Below are 18,052 nucleotides of genomic sequence, written 5' to 3' on the forward strand. Positions count from 1 at the left end.
ATCTTAAATATAAAAAAAAAGTTCTGGTACATTTACACAATATTAAAAAGAAATGGCTACTACAATGAAATGAATTACCTGGTCTGTGGGAATCTTGGTCTCCATGGATATGGCTTCCCGTAACCGCACCACATTGCCAGACAGAGGTACAGCAACACCAATGCGCATACAGTGAGAGCACTTCCCCTGATAAACCACGGTCACATATAAAGGCCTGTGTGAGACATGAAGGCCACAGGTGAGACACGGACGCTTTAAGGCAGACTTAAACTGCACGCATCTGTAGATTTAATTTATCTAATTCTAATTGCTAGTGACACAGGCGGCTAAAGTGTAAAGTAATCAAAAAGCTTATTCAGGTCAAACCCGACGGCATTGATTTATCGAGAAGACCACATAGTGTCGGATCACAGAGGCGGGAGAGTCTGCAGTACATGTAAGCGCTAGATGCAATCTAGTTCATTTCCAAGAGGGGTACACAGCTTTCTTTTCTTTAAATGAGGGCTGCTTTGGCAGAATGTACGCATATAATGGGGGCAAAATAAAAGTAACTTGCTGAAACATGTAAAATACATAGAATTTATTACAAAATTATGACCTCAACATTTCAACAGTCTCATGATGACAGAAGGGAGAAAAGTGCTGCAAAGCGAAATTGTGCCACCAAAAAAGGTATGGGCAAGCCATGCTCCCTCCCTGTAACACACTTGGCCTCCTTCCTTCATTGTGTTAGACATCCCCCTTTTCCCCCCTCCCTACTTTAACACCCCTTAAGTTAGATATCCCCACTGCCTCAAGCCTGTAGCAATACATTCCCTCTTTCCTACTGCATATCCTATCCCCCCCAGACAGTGAGACTAAAGGTGCGTACACACTAGGCGAGCAGTAAAGACAGTACGATGACGACATCGTAATCGTACCGTCGGTCCTGATCCCCTGTAGTGTCTGCACTGAACGATCAGTCGTTCAGTACAGGCACTGTCCATCATTCCTGAACATGCCAATCTGTCGTTATCGATAGATTGTGCTGCATGTTCAGGCGATGGACAATGTCGGAAACGACCAGCGGGAGTGCGCATCGCTGGTCGTTTCCGACATAAAAGTGCACGATTTGTGCACGATTACTGAGCGATTGCACGATTACGATGCCGTAATCATGCAGTCGCTCAGTAATATCGTCCAGTGTGTACGCACCTTTGTACGTAGAGGCAGCCTGCCAGCGAATCAGAGTAAAGCTCACTTATATTGATCTGCTGCCAGACATCACAGAGGTCTCAGCGTTTGGAGAGGCTGGCTCTGGTAGCGTTCCAACCCAAAACCACATTGAGAGTCAGTACAAAACGTATAGTACATAGGGAGGACTGGAGTGGACATATTACACAAACAACATCTCATGTCTCTTTATATCCTATCTGCAGACTGCATTGTTGATCTACAATGACCAGAATGCATTGCCAGGAAGCAGTTGTTTAATTGCCTCTAGTGTAAAGTGTTGGCTACCTCTGATATGTCTGAAAAAAAAAAAAAACCCTGTTAAATGGTAAAGAACATTCACATTAAAACCATGTATGGCCTATAAAAAGACAAGAGGGGCACTTATGAAAATTTCATAACCTGTATAGAAAGGTTGGTGTTACCCCTTGCAAATAAAAGGGTGCAACCCTCCACCCCCAAAAGAAGCAATATACAACAAAATCCTAAGCGATAGGCAGCAAAGAGTAATAACAGGGACTCTTACAAGACACTGAGGATTTTAGCATGCCCTAACATCATAACTGTTATAGCTATAGCCTACCCCAGTGATTGGCTATAGCAGTGGTTCCCAAACTGGGCGTCATGGCACTTGCAGGGGTGCCACAGGTTGGCCAAATCAATCTATTTATGGTCCATGTGATAGGCAACAATCAGAGCTGGAGGCTGCCAATGATAAAATGTGGACAGACAGATTAGCAGCCCTGTCTACCACCCCATAACTGAGCCTAAGGGTGACCTACAGTATAAGCACAATTTACTTCATTTAATAATCTTTGCAGAATTTCTCAACAACAAACATTTGGCCCAGGGGTGCCGTGAAATAAATGCCGAATCTCTATGGCGCTGTGATTCAAAAAAGTGTGGGAACCACTGAGCTATAGCTATAAAAGTGTGGGAACCACTGGGCCATAGCTATAAAAGTGTGGGAACCACTGAGCTATAGCTATAAAAGTGTGGGAACCACTGAGCTATAGCTATAAAAGTGTGGGAACCACTGGGCTATAGCTATAAAAGTGTGGGAACCACTGGGCTATAGCTATAAAAGTTTGGGAACCACTGGGCCATAGCTATAAAAGTGTGGGAACCACTGAGCTATAGCTATAAAAGTGTGGGAACCACTGGGCTATAGCTATAAAAGTGTGGGAACCACTGGGCTATAGCTATAAAAGTTTGGGAACCACTGGGCCATAGCTATAAAAGTGTGGGAACCACTGAGTTATAGCTATAAAAGTGTGGGAACCACTGGGCCATAGCTATAAAAGTGTGGGAACCACTGAGCTATAGCTATAAAAGTGTGGGAACCACTGAGCTATAGCTATAAAAGTGTGGGAACCACTGGGCTATAGCTATAAAAGTGTGGGAACCACTGGGCTATAGCTATAAAAGTTTGGGAACCACTGGGCCATAGCTATAAAAGTGTGGGAACCACTGGGCCATAGCTATAAAAGTGTGGGAACCACTGGGCCATAGCTATAAAAGTGTGGGAACCACTGGGCCATAGCTATAAAAGTGTGGGAACCACTGGGCTATAGCTATAAAAGTGTGAAATCACATTATTGGAAAAGCAAAAACAAAAATATACTATATGTGTTGCCTTGAAAGACCATTTATATATTTGTATACCATTTACACAAGTAATTCTTAACTGACTGTTAGTGATCCCGCACCACTGTCATAAAGTGAATACATTTTTAATAAGCATATTCTATTTTGTTACACATCTATTCTAAACCTTTCATTTATTTTTTTATATATTTTGCTTTAATTTGATCATCCCCAAACAATTCATTTTAATAGATATTATTAAAGGTTTAGGAAATTTTAACAATATACATTCGGTAATATTTACAAGTTTGATTTATGGTCTCATTAGTGTGCGCTATATAAATAACTGGTAATAAATAATAATAAATCATTCGGACACTACATTTAACACACTCGTTTTTTCCTTGTATACCTCTCTACAACATTATCTAATTAATATACGTCAAGTAGATAGGTTGGATCATTTTGTAAACTGTATGTCCAAAGACAGACGAGAAGGCGCAATGAAGGAGGTCTAAAAAATAGGTGAAACAGCCAAGTTATTCAGGGACCCATCATAAAGGGTGAGAAGACCGTATCATTCTGTACTGATAATACAGCATATGATGTCTCCAGCTATGAGCTAAGGGGGAGGAGGGTGTTAATCTTTGTAGCCTGTTCTTACCGTGTATGAGGCAAGGGGATTGGCAGAGAGATGCAGAGAAAAGGGTCAAAAGTGTTACTCTGTTTCTGACAATGAGGGCACGTCAAGGAGGACCTATGGGGAGGGAAGAGGTGACAGTAGCACCAAAAGACAATGTATTAGAAACTACAAAAACAACTGGACAACTGCTGGGAAAGAAGACAGGGTGTTTAAAACAGACTATTATAGATAAAGAAGACTACTTTGGTTAAAACAGATCTTTGTGTAAGTTACGTTATAAATTAGTAAAGCAAAACAGACCAACGTTGGTGGATGTGATGCAATGTTACCTATACTGAGCTTGGAAGAGTTCCTGAACAAAGGTTCCGCTGGTTGGGAACGGTGGCCCATCTCCAGTCAGATCTTCTTCCACAGGAGGCTGCAATAATTGGAGAGTATTTCAGTCAGCTACTATATAACATAGAAAACCAAACCCTTCTGTGATGGAAATAAATGATGTTTCACTATAACCTCATCACTACCCACCATCCATAAGATGACCCTTCAACATTACAGCTATCTAAACTCAGCACTCTACATCACCCACTGATTGACCACATATACGGTAGTTAAAAATATCCTTTATCTATACTGTGCCAATATAACACCATCACAACCTGTTTAGCCTAATACTAGTAACAAGAAACACAAAAAATAGAAGTGAACAACAGATCCGGAGTACATGTGATAATAAAAAATGGTCCCTTCTCCACCATCGTAACAAAAGAGTCTCAGGGATATATATGAAGTACAGATTATATGAATCCAAGATCCAGTTCAGTAGTTGCCCAATCAATTCAGAATACAGAATTCCATGTAATTATGTAAGGAGGGGGGTTATTGCTTTACATTGCTAAAATGAAGACTTTATGGCTTATGCTTCTTTTACATTACATTAAAACAACTAAGTGTTTGGCAGAATACATTGAAACCCAGTGGTTCCCAAACAGGGTGCTGTGGCAATCCTGGGGTGTTGCGGGTGAGTGCTCCAGGACTAAATCAAATTTGGCCAATGTGATAGGCAAAGTCAGTGGCGGCGGCTGCCAATCACAATATGTGGACAAAAAGAAGTGCAACCCTGTACACCACCACATAACTAAACAAGGCAGGCACAATTTATTTCTGAGGTTCCCCAACTATACCATTACAGTGCAAGTTTTAAAGGATATCCATGGTTTAGTCCAGATGGTTAATCAAATTGACTGAGGTACTAATTAACTCACCAGTGCTCAAGCCATGGATATCCTTAAAATGTGGAGGGTAATGGCGGAGTTTGGGAACCTTGGATTTAATTAATTTAATAATTTGGTTCTGAATTTCTCAATAAGAAACTTTTGGCTTAAGGGTGCCATGAAGAAAAAGCTGAAACTCTAGGGCGCCGTGACTCAAACAAGTTTAGGAACCACTGCTGTAATGAGACTCATTCAGCTGTATGACTGACCAAAAAAATGCAGAAGCCGTTTTATAACAATTGTGTTTTTGCTTTGCATTTTTCAGTGAACGCCAGTGCCTAGTATCCTTACAATAACAGATCTCGCACCACATCAAAGAGCTGGCAAAACACTATACAGATTTATAACATAATAGTTTTACAGTTCTGAAATAGATTTACGTCCAGTTATTCCAGGGCTCGACAAATCTCAGGGGCTATCTATCATGGCGACCAGATTTTGCTACCTATTGACCAGAAGATTCGGGGTGGGGGGGGGAAGCAGATCCTCATCAGCCCCAGCGAAGATTCAGGGACGTGACTGCATTGCGGTGGCCATTACATGCAGAGAGCATGTAGTGAATGCTACCAATGCTGCTGTGCAGACTCTCCATTCTCCAAACTCTTGCTGTATAGGGCTCTCCAGTAAGGGGGTCTATTGCTTGGCCGGGGTTGGGGCTTCAGAGTGAGTAGCCGAGCAGTGAAATGCACAGGGGAATGGTGGGTTTTGGCGAGGAGTGGCATGGCTACAGGGGGTTGTTTGCTGGTAGCCGCACTGTGCTGGGGGAGGGCAGCAGTCGAGGAGTGGAGTGGCCGCGGTGTGGGGGTTGTTTGTATGGGTGCAGCAGAGCAGTGGTGTGGCCACAGGGGGTGGTTTGCCCAGGGGTAGTACTTTCACACCATTTTTTATTTTATTTTTTTAATACTAATGTGATCCGTTAATACTAGGGGGTGTAGCTCCAGCAGCCGCATAGCACACGCAGAGCTGCACTCTTCACGCCACTGTAATTTAATTAAGACTCCTGCATATTTCTCCTGGGTCAAAAACCTTTTGTCCAATTGATATTTTTTTTATTATATTAATGTGCTATGGGCCCTACTGTGTGGCATAATGTGCATTTGGACCATAGCGTGTGGCAGAATGTGCATTTGTGCTCATCTGCATGGCAAATAATCAATTGGGGGTAGATATAAGCATATGGCAGAATCTGATGACCATTGAAGAGGCATGTGTGGTGGTCTGATGGCATGTGGGGAGGTTGAGGGGCACTGAAGAGGTATGTGTGGTGGCCAATACAAGTTTTCATATATTTTGGTCACGGACAATGGTCTTGCCCCTAATTGTTTACGCTGGCTCCAAGGTTTTGCAATTCAGAGCCTTGAGTTATTCAATCTCTACCAGAATTTGCTTTAGAATCACATTTCCAAAACGCTTTGGCAGAAGAAATATATTTCTGATCAAGTTAGATGTGGCATACACCAGTCTCCCAAAAGAAACCTGTAGGAAACACTTTAAAAAAATAATATAAATAAAAAAGGGTTGTGATACGCACCCGGGGCTTGTGCTGGACAACGATGTTGAGGTCTTCATGGACCCTGTCCAGAAGCCAAAGTAGGAATTCTTGGGCATCATGCTGGGAGGTGCCGCGATACTGAAGAGCATTTCTGGATACAATGGTCTGTGAAAAAGGATTATTAGATTAAAAGGATTATTAGAGATCAAATGCAATGTAGTAGGTATTAAAGTATTTCCGCTGCAGGATTCTACATAAAACGGTCTTCTCAGCTTCCTAAAGCTGGCAGAGTGATGAGGGATCCTCCAAATGGGAATTCTACATTTTCCCAAATGTTATGCTAAAAAAAATGTAAATAAAAATGCTCCAGATAACACTAGTTGGAGAACTTGCACAGAGAACGGTCTTCTGGACAGATAACACCAATATGGCATCCAACCATTCCACAATTTGTGGGATCTCTAGGCAAATCATAGGCGCCTCACTGAACTAAAAGATCTAGGGAAGAGCTCAATTACCAACATTGACGCAACGTTACATTATGGAACGGAACATTGCATCCTGCCGGCATTGCAAGCTTTATCTTCTACCCCATAGAGGAGAGGAGGGAAAACGTGTGACATCTGCACCACTACAATTGGCCAATATGTGCGCAGTTGAGTATCCACTGCAAGTCATGCCAAAATTAATTCTCCCCTAGAGTGAGAAGTTCATTTAAGCTCCTCATGACATTTTTTTATTATTTAGGATGCACCTGGGAAAGCCCTGCAAGATGCACAATATTTGGGAGAAACACTTGTGACAAACATACATTTGCCACAAGATAAATCAGTTTCCACTACCTGTACCTACTGACAGAAACCATTGAATCGAATAACCTTGAAATAGAAGGACCTTGCATACAATACAGCCAAGAAAAGGAAGGCTGGGAGATGGGTCTTCCCTACAGCTTTGGGTTTCCATTTTGGTTTCTAAGCATTATAGAAGAGACCAGCTTTTCATCAGGTCATTAAGGTTAGCAAACAGATTACCAAATCTCATTGTCCTTGGGCTCAGGACTTGCTAGAACAAGAAGGGGCTACCGGGAACTCTTCCAAGATACTTCTGCAAGTGCAACATAACACCTGGGTGTGCTCACAGTTCCATATCATAATAGTATGATTATAAGATTTCGTATCAATTATTTTTTGACTTGATTAATTTATAATGGGGGCGATTTAATTGATTGCGATGTTGAATAGCGCAGGGAAGGAGGTCCCGGAGCTATTCAATTCACCGACTTGAGTGCTTCTAGTCTGACTGAACAGCGTGCTGTTAAGTCCAAATAGAAGCGCTTAAGTTGGAGAATGCCGGTTAGCGCGACCAAAGCAGGGTGTTTAGTCGCGAGAACCTTCATTCTCTAACTTAAGTGCCAGACGGGAAGCTGTAAAAGAGCATTGCTGCTGCCACTTTAGTCTGATTTCTGCTCTCACATGAGGAGGGTGCGAGCTGAAATCCTCCATAACCAGCTTAACATCGCAGTCAATTGAATGGCTCCGGGTCCTCCTTCCCGGAGCTATTCAACATCGCGATCACTTGAACTCCCCTGTCCTACCCCCAATGAACTGTTTATCAATATTAAGGATGTTTAAATTATCTCATTCATAATCACAAATAGATTTAGGGTTTCCTATATAGAGATATGTTTCAGCTACATAAATACTAACATTCATTTAACAGAATATTTTATACTGTATTATGGAGGTTCAACTTCCACATGAGCTATTAATACATAAAAAAAAATCCCTTAATATAAAGTTAGCCATTTGTTCTAAAACAGAATAGTTTTGTCAAGGTGTTATTATATTTATGTCCTCAATTCCCTCTCATCACAAATTGCAAATGAGAGCGAATGAAGAGGATTCGACAGTTCCAGTGATTGGCTCTGCCAAATAAATGGGACACTCTTTACTCCCAAACTTGCTTTGCTTCATTGTCTTTAGTGAAAGAGAAAAAAGATCTATGCTAATTAGAGTTTACAATTATCACTGCACAGGCTATAAGTAACAAGTGGCATATTGCGCCTTTTGCTCATTCTCAGGTCTATAAAGGGGCAATATTAATGGTTATCTGGCGTATTAACATATTATGGTGCTAACATTATTTTAGGGCTATATAACTGGTAGAAAAATCATAAAATTTATTTTAGCGAGTTATTAAAAAAAAATTAAAATAAAATAATGATACTAACAATATTGCTATCGGCGCTAACAATAATATACTGCAAATGTATGTGTGCGCAGCAAATGATGATGTGCTAGGCATATATGCTAGTGTTAGGGACCTGCAGAAAAATGGGGTCCCTTGATGCTGGGCTGCAGGCTTAAATGCTTTGATCAAATCATGACAAAATCCCCTTTGTTTTATTTGCTGCACACACATAAATTTGCAGTATATTATTGTTAGCGCCGATAGCAAAAGTTTTTCTGTTTTGTACACATATATGGCATTAATATTGCCATGCTGCTGGTACCATGTATGATATGGGTAAAACCGAGCGCGGGCATATTTCTTTTCTACTAACAATATTGCCACTTTAATATAATTAATAAGTTTTGCTCTCAAAAAAATTAAACAATTTTAAACCCCCCCCCCCAAAAAAAAGTATTTCTATCATAAAGGAATTATCAATTTTGCAGTACAGTAGCTGCCTCCTAATTCAATACAAAATGATTGCTCTTATAAGTGTATTGTGAGCATTCTTCTGATTGGCCAGACAGAGGCAGCGGTTTAATGGAATTTTTACCAAAATCACCAGAAAACTGCTGCAAAACAGATGGAAATCGAAGAGGTTTACAAAGCCCCATCAAAACTAAGTAAATAGTAAATTCAGGGGTTTGGTGCTTCAATCTGCCGGCGATGTGCAGGGGTTTCAAACTCCAGCAGAACCACTGCTTAGTAAATTTATCCCAATACTACAAGTGGAACTGAACCAGGGTCTGCAGCAAAAATTTCTAGTGCCATCATTTCACATTGCAATCACTGTACTTTTAAGCTTCTCTCTAATAACAGGCTAACCGTGCATGCACCGTCAAACATCGTGTTTATATTGGATCTTTCCACCCCGTCTTAGAATTGCAGCCCTGGCATTTAGTCATGAATGATGCACATACACAACAACACACACAACAAAGCAGAGAGCTTCCAAACTGGACCGATTAGCTGGAGATGTATTAGATGTATAGAATCCTAAACAGGTCTTATTACAGCTCTGCCTGGTGCTTTCACACTGGCATCAGAAGGAACGGCTGCTGCAGAGACAGTAATTGCTGGTTGTCAGCGTGGTGTCGTAATGCCATGTCCTTTACAGCCAAAGCTTTCAGCTACAAACAGCCCACAGTCCATTTTCTCAGCACTTTGCTGTTCAATTTCCAAGTATTCCTCAATTTATGCTTCAAGACACTATCCATGAATGGTCAAGTTGTTTTTTGTTTTTTTTAGGTGTAAGTTTTCTTTGGAGAAATGCAACAAACAATACAAGGAAAAACAATATACCCACAATACCGTATGGCAGCGCATCTCTTACATTTTTACAAGAATGATCACAACAATGGGTAGGATTGTTAGGGGGTAAAAGGGGACTAGTACTAAACAGCTTGTGAGTGCTGCAAGGCACAGAATGAAAACATAAGACAATAAAAAAAAATGACCGGTAAGGAGTACAAAGCAAGCACAGAAGATCTTGTAAATGGAGCGTCAGGTCCACCAGGCAGGGGAACAAGGGGATAATAAAGGGCCCTTCAGAGGGTTATCAAGTTAAGCCAGATACCCAGGGGGCCGTCATATTTTCTGGGGCTGTTCAGTTTCTAACAGCAACTGAGAAGGGTGGAACCATGAGGACTGCGTCTTGTGAATGGTTCTCTCACACAAATCCCCTCCCATCCGAAGAAAACATTTTTTTATAAAAATCAGGATTTCATGTTGAAGGAACCACAGAGAAAAAAAAAGAAAGAGACCAGAACAGCCCAAAGAGCTACGGCAAGTTTCCTAGGTAGCAAAGCAGCTTTAAACGGTATAATATTAAACACGCTGTTGAACACTTATTGAAAGTTTTCAGCTATTAACATATTTTGTATAAAGAACATGTAAAAAGGCAATGTGTAACAGCAACCCATTAGATCTTCATTACATACAAGGGACTATGGACAGCCAATAAAAATGAAGGGAGGAAACTGATACTGCATACATTTTTACACTGATTAGTTATGCAAGTATTGACAATTATAGAGACCTGAATACCATTTGTATTAAAGAAGCAAGAGAAATGGGAGAAATTAGTTACCTGACACTCACCTACTGGGCCTCAAACATCTAAATTTTATTTAAATGATAGAACTTCTCACTGTATTTTAGAGGCTGGGTACCAGGTGCCGACACTCAGGATCCCAACAGGGTCACTATCCCAACAGAAGGAGGCAAGTATACTCTCCTTCCTCTTCCCCTCCCCCTAACCCTCTCCTCCTAGTGCCTAAAACTAACCTCCCTCTCCCGCAGCCTAAACTTAACTCTCCCCCCTAGTGCCTAACCCCTAACCCTCCCCCTAAGCCCAATACTTACCATCGGGAAGCCGGCAGTCGGGATTGTGACTGGTGTTGGGATTCCAGCGCTGGCATTCTGAGTGCTGGCATCTCAAGAGCAGAGTTAATAACTACATTCCATCTTTTAGACTCCCTTTACTAGTAGTCTTCATAAGCTCTAGGATACTTTACTTCTCAATCATTGTTCCACGCTATATACCTGCCAGGTCGCCACTCACAAAACATTTTTAGTGGCATTCCAACAGGGGACATGGTAGGGGATGATCACCCACAGATTTGGAAATATAGGAAAAACAGTCACCAGACGTATTCTAGAAAAACAAAAATTTGAACTGTGGTCTAAAAGCACCTCCAGAAAACTATTCCAAATGGAAGCTGGGTGGCCAACCGAACATCATACCCATATGTACCTGTTGAAGATCCAATTCTAAAAGCACAGGGAATCATATGGAGTTGGTTGCCCCTTTGCTGTTTTAACAGCCATCCCTATTTTGGGAAGGATACAGGGATTGGCATCTATTCTGACACGGCACTAGTGAGGTTGGGCTTTAAAGACCTGGTTCGCAGTCACCATTCAAATTTAGCCCGAAGGTGATCAATGTTGAGGTCAATTTTTTTTCACACCAAACATTATATGGACGGACCTCACTATGTGCACAGGATTATTGCCATGCTGAAACAGGACATATATTGGGCCTGATTCTTCACTTAGTTGTGCAATTGGCTACTGCGCATGCGCAAAATATTCTAAAACGCCTATGAGTTTCCCTGACTATACGCACAAAGGGGCTGGTGCATACGCTAGAGAAGGTATCAAAAACCAATAGGCAAAGAGATGGTCATTCCTGGATGGTGGCCTGCAGTGAGCACAATAATATCTGTCATGTGGGCATGTCAGTGATAGCTGCTGCATTCTCAGAGGCAGAGCCGCAGTCACAAAGGGTAAGTTCAGGCAGAGAAACGGTGTCTGCCAAAGTGTTGATGGTGCACGCAAAGATGGATTGTCCAGAACCAGTGTTAGTGTGGGCACCAAATGTGGGAGTTTCAGGGCACATAAGGGGAAGATTGAACCTCAGAATCAGGCCCATTGTTGCCACAATCATCTACAAAGTAATTGTGTGCTGCAGATTTAACATTTCCCTTCACTTGATTGAAGGGGCCAAAGTCAAACCATGAGGAAAACAAAAAAAAACAAAAAAAACACTCCAAACCATTATACCTATCCAGGGCCGGATTGAGATGGAAAACCAGACCAGGAATTTATGAAGCAGCACTAGATGGGGGGTGGAGTCTGTGGAGGAGGCGAGGTCTGATGGCATCTTTTTTTTAATGTGTCTGATGGCATATCTGAATTAGTCTGATGGCATATATTGGGCCTCAAGATTGGATGAAAGTCTATAAGGGCTTATGGTAGAGTGTGATGGCATATAAAGGGCATATGGAAGGGACTGACCAAGAGCGGTAATCAATGTGCAGGGACAAAAATGGTGTGTTAGGAGGGTAATAAAGTATTATTCATCACTAATAAAGCCAAAGCTGGTGTAAGGCTTATGTCTCCTCCAGTTTTTTAATTACTAACAAAGATAAGTTCACTTCACTGCTATATTGTGTCCTGCTATAAGTACACAGCATAATGCTGACGTGAAAGGCTAGGGAGTAGATTTACTTAAGTTTCTTAAAATGAAAAGTGGAAGTGTTGCCCACAGCAACCAATCAGATCCTAGCTATCATTTCTCTGTTGCATAATAGAAAATTATTAACAGAATCTGGTTGGTTGCTGTGGGCAACACCACCACTTGTCTGTTTTAGACTCTACCCTTAAATGTCCCTTCTCATAATACCATAGATCCTATAGCCCTGAAACCCACATCCCCTCCCACACTCCCATCTACCTCGAAACATCAGCTCTCGAAACCAATCTAGCGTCATACTTATTTATTTTTTATAAACCTATTAGAGATGAGAGACAATATAATTAATAGCGACCCACACAGTGGTCTAAACATGTAAACATACAATGTTGCAAAAATTAGCAAATGTATAGCACACCTATAATAAAGAGATGTACAACAAAACGTCTCATCCATTTTCCCATATATTGAAAAGGAAAGCAAGGGAGAGGGAAGAAACCCGACTGGACGTAGCCGTAGTAGAACAGCTCAATAAACTAAAAACAGGGACTGTATAACAAATAATCACATCAATAAGTGGTCAGAAAAATGCTGGGGGGGACCTGGAAATCATCATACTTACTATTATTAGTTTTAACTATTTAACATAAAACGCCATCCTACGCGCTCTGCGGGGTTTATGTACCAAGCCCGGGATAGAGAAAAAATTTATGGCGATAAAGTACCAACCAATCAGCTCCAGTCACTGTTTCAAAAATTAGTTAGGAGCCGATTGGTTGGTACTTTATGTCCATCCACTATATCTCACTTCAAGGATTAGTACATAGACCAGTGCATTCTTATTTACAGTCCAGAGGACAGCGCCTCCACAGGGACATGCCAATTCCAGAGTGCCATGAAGCTGAAAGTACTGGGAAGAGCTGGGTACATCTCAAAGTTGTCCAAGATTGCTCAGGCTATTCCCCAATAAGGAGGGTTGGTGCTCACCCAAGCCCTAGGCTGCAGACTGATCTAACTTAATGGTTGATCAGTTACTGATCCTCCTTCAGTCACGCCCCAGCCACATCCTCTCCTCCATAATCCTCCTTCCCTCACACCCCGGCCACATCCTCTCCTCCATCATCCTCCTTTCCTCACACCCCGGCCACATCCTCTCCTCCATCATCCTCCTTTCCTCACACCCCAGCCACATCCTCTCCTCCATAATCCTCCTTCCCTCACACCCCGGCCACATCCTCTCCTCCATCATCCTCCTTTCCTCACACCCCGGCCACATCCTCTCCTCCATAATCCTCCTTCCCTCATACCCCGGCCACATCCTCTCCTCCATCATCCTCCTTTCCTCACACCCCGGCCACATCCTCTCCTCCATAATCCTCCTTCCCTCACACCTCAGCCACATCCTCTCCTCCATCATCCTCCTTTCCTCACACCCCAGCCACATCCTCTCCTCCATCATCCTCCTTTCCTCACACCCCAGCCACATCCTCTCCTCCATCATCCTCCTTTCCTCACACCCCGGCCACATCCTCTCCTCCATAATCCTCATTCCCTCATACCCCGGCCACATCCTCTCCTCCATCATCCTCCTTTCCTCACACCCCAGCCACATCCTCTCCTCCATCATCCTCCTTTCCTCACACCCCGGCCACATCCTCTCCTCCATAATCCTCATTCCCTCATACCCCGGCCACATCCTCTCCTCCATCATCCTCCTTTCCTCACACCCCAGCCACATCCTCTCCTCCATCATCCTCCTTTCCTCACACCCCGGCCACATCCTCTCCTCCATAATCCTCCTTCCCTCACACCCCAGCCACATCCTTTCCTCCTCCATAATCCTCCTTCCCTCACACCCCAGCCACATCCTCTCCTCCATCATCCTCCTTTCCTCACACAACGACCACATCCTCTCCTCCATCATCCTCCTTTCCTCACACCCCGGCCACATCCTCTCTTCCATCATCCTCCTTTCCTCACACCCCAGCCACATCCTCTCCTCCATAATCATCCTTCCCTCACACCCCAGCCACATCCTCTCCTCCATCATCCTCCTTTCCTCACACCCCGACCACATCCTCTCCTCCATCATCCTCCTTTCCTCACACCCCGGCCACATCCTCTCTTCCATCATCCTCCTTTCCTCACACCCCAGCCACATCCTTTCCTCCTCCATCATCCTCCTTCCCTCACACCCCAGCCACATCCTCTCCTCCATAATCCTCCTTTCCTCACACCCCGACCACATCCTCTCCTCCATCATCCTCCTTTCCTCACACCCCGGCCACATCCTCTCCTCCATAATCCTCCTTCCCTCATACCCCGGCCACATCCTCTCCTCCATCATCCTCCTTTCCTCACACCCCAGCCACATCCTTTCCTCCTCCATCATCCTCCTTCCCTCACACCCCGGCCACATCCTTTCCTCCATAATCCTCCTTCCCTCATACCCCGGCCACATCCTCTCCTCCATCATCCTCCTTTCCTCACACCCCAGCCACATCCTCTCCTCCATAATCCTCCTTCCCTCACACCCCGGCCACAGCCTCTCCACTATCTTGCGCCTTCCCTCATACCCCGGCCACATCCTCTCCTCCATCATCCTCCTTCCCTCACACCCCAGCCACATCCTCTCCTCCATCATCCTCCTTCCCTCACACCCTGGCCACATCCTCTCCTCCATCATCCTCCTTCCCTCACACCCTGGCCACATCCTCTCCTCCATAATCCTCCTTCCCTCATACCACGGCCACATCCTCTCCACTATCTTGCGCCTTCCCTCATACCCCGGCCACATCCTCTCCTCCATCATCCTCCTTCCCTCACACCCCCACCATATTATCTCCATCATCCTCCTTCTCTCACAGTGGTGGCTCAGTCAGTGTCAGAGAGCGTGTGTGCAGTCACATAACTCAGTTAAGGTATGTTGATGTGGCTGATTGTTTAGTAGCTGCCCAATCAAATGCATGAATAGCCTTCCTTATAGTGTTTACTTAATATACGACATGGAGCCAAATTCAGCACAATGTTTATCACCTTGCAAAGTAACACATACTGTATGTTTCAACTGTATGAGTGTGAAACAATGGCTGGGAAGCTTCACAGTTAGCAGTAAAATGTGCATATGATTAACATGTTACAACACCAAAAGGCCGGTGTACCATGCAGTATATTTGTGATTGTCACAAAGTATAAAGAGGGCCTGTACTTACATAGTAATCTACCGGTCAGTTGAAGCAATTATGTCAGCAAAGGGAGGCAACCACTGCACTGGCTTGAGGTGACATTCTGTTCTTGACTGAATAGGAGATGACTAGTGTCAGAGGTGCAAGGTCATAAGAGGCACCCAGAGGCAAAATAGTGGCTGGTGCCTCCCAACCTGCACGTACGCATTCATTCATTACCAACACCCCAGCAGCAGCCAGACATTCCCCTCTTTCATCAATGACTCCCCTCCACCCTCATTCACCAATGACACCCCAGCAGCACCCAATCACCCTCCCACATTCATCACCAATGCACAGCCCAGACACACCCCTCCTCATTCACTACCAACAATCCTACAGTACCCACCATATACACTTAGCGTTCCTGCTAAGCTGTTTTAGCAGGGAGCCACGCCCTGCCCTATTTCCGAAGCCTGCGGGTTCAGTCTCCACCCGCGGGACACTTGGTGAAAAAGACGGCGCAGCGGTCACCCTCAGTGAATGGATGCCCGCAGCGATTGGGGGCTTGGGTCACTGTGACCATAGCGCTTGGGGGCTGCCCGGCATGTCCGTAAGTGCCGGGTACGCTCCCGAAGGTGACGAAAAGGGGTCGCGTCATAAAGACACGCCCCCTATTCTCAGAAGTGCCCTAGCTCTAGGTCCGGTGCCCTGCCTGTTGCCGGACCTAGAGTGAACACTATACACTATCTCTGCTGCACTCAGACAACCCCCTTTATTCACTACCAACACCACAGCAGCACCCAGACACCCCCCCTTCATTTACTATCTAAACCCAAGAAACATTCAGACACCCCCTAAACACTACCAACACCCAGACAACCTCTCCTACACCACCAACACCCAGACACCCCCCCCTCCTACACTACCAACACCCAGACACCCCCCCCTCCTACACTACCAACACCCAGACACTCCCTTCCTACACCACCAACACCCAGACACTCCCTTCCTACACCACCAACACCCAGACACTCCCTTCCTACACCACCAACACCAGACACCCCCCTCCTACACCACCAACACCAGACACCCCCCTCCTACACCACCAACACCCAGACAACCTCTCCTACACTACCAACACCCAGACACTCCCCTCCTACACCACCAACACCCAGACACTCCCCTCCTACACTGCCAACACCCAGACACCCCCCTCCTACACTACCAACACCCAGTCATCCAGCCCCTTTCACCCCCACTCACCACCTGTTGCTGAACTGAGGTCTTCTGGCTGTACTGCTAGCCTGCTCTATGGTGCTCACTGGTCACTGCTTCCACCTATCCGTCCAGAGCAGAGGAAGCAGGTCCTGCCTTGTGTGTGTAAGAGGCAGACGGTGGAGGAGCCCATAGAGGAAGTAGGGACACCCGCTTCAGCTTGCCTACAAAGAGGTCCAGCTGCTACATACAGTTCTTTGCCCTCAGCCCGCCCCATCTTCCCCTGCAGCCTACGCGGGCGATCAATGTGTGTAGTAACACTGGCGGAACAGGCACAGCCGCAGACTGCTTGTTGTCACTGATTGTCCGCGGCGCAGGCAGGCACAGCTTGCCTCAGAGAGTAATGCACTGAGCGCGGCCATGGCTCTGACAGAAAGAGCAGCCGCTGATCGGATCTCTGCAGTCACTGACAATAACTGACAGTCCAATCGGCGGCGGGTGGCCCTGCCAGAGAGGTTTCTCTCCTTTAATTTAGTGAGAGAGGGGTCCGGCTCAGCGGGCAATCTCCTGGGGGCCCAATCCGCCCCTGTACCTATCCCATCAAACTATACACATGCTGTAAATATTAGTGCATAAAGAGCTCTCCTTGCATTCGCCAATTCCAGAGGCTAAAGCATGATTTATCACTACAGAGAACATGTTTTCCATTCTCTAGAGTCCTATGGTAATCTGCTATACAGCACTCCATTTTGGCATTGCGCATGGTGAACCTTGTGCGCTGCTGCTCTACCATGGAAGCCCAATGCATGAATCTCCAGGCTAACAGGTCTTGTGTTGAAGTTGGTTCCTCAGGCAGTTTGGAACTTGGTAGTGAGTGGTGCAAATGATCTTAAGCAACTTTCCCCCACTACATGCTTCATCACTTGGTGGCCCTGTTCTGTGAGCTCTAGTGGCCCACACCACTTTATGGCTGAGTTGTTGTTGGTCCTGGACATTTCCACTATACACTAAACAATTGGTCCTGGACATTTCCACTAAACAATGTGTGTACCCAGCAATGTGATGGACGGCAGACCTACATATAGCGTGGCCGGTACACAGTACACGATCCGGTGCCCGACATGTCGGCACCAACCACACCCCATTGGCATGGGGTTGTCAGTCGCATCGTCAGATTGAGCTGCATGTAGGGACGACCTGACAATGCAACGGACGACCAAACGGGAGCAGACATGGCCTTATATAGTGTGTAAAGAT

General features: G+C 44.7%; 1 protein-coding gene across 4 annotated transcripts in view; it reads right to left on the bottom strand.

Moving 5' to 3' along the window:
• Positions 1-18,052, bottom strand: part of USP31 (ubiquitin specific peptidase 31) — a 61,067-nt gene that overhangs the window by 29,600 nt on the left and 13,415 nt on the right. For 3 of the 4 annotated variants that reach the window (XM_088452054.1, XM_088452052.1, XM_088452055.1), the window contains exons 2-5: positions 6,245-6,370; positions 3,772-3,860; positions 3,464-3,556; positions 79-214 (exon numbers count right to left, since the gene is read on the bottom strand). In XM_088452054.1, coding sequence (XP_088308180.1) covers positions 79-214; positions 3,464-3,556; positions 3,772-3,860; positions 6,245-6,370 — 444 coding nt within the window. The remainder of the gene's footprint in view (positions 1-78; positions 215-3,463; positions 3,557-3,771; positions 3,861-6,244; positions 6,371-18,052) is intronic. The other variant, XM_088452053.1, reaches the window with a different exon arrangement.

The sequence above is a fragment of the Taudactylus pleione genome, unplaced genomic scaffold (assembly GCF_031769625.1).
Source record: "Taudactylus pleione unplaced genomic scaffold, aTauple2 ptg000032l, whole genome shotgun sequence".
NCBI classification, from domain to species: Eukaryota; Metazoa; Chordata; class Amphibia; order Anura; family Myobatrachidae; genus Taudactylus; species Taudactylus pleione.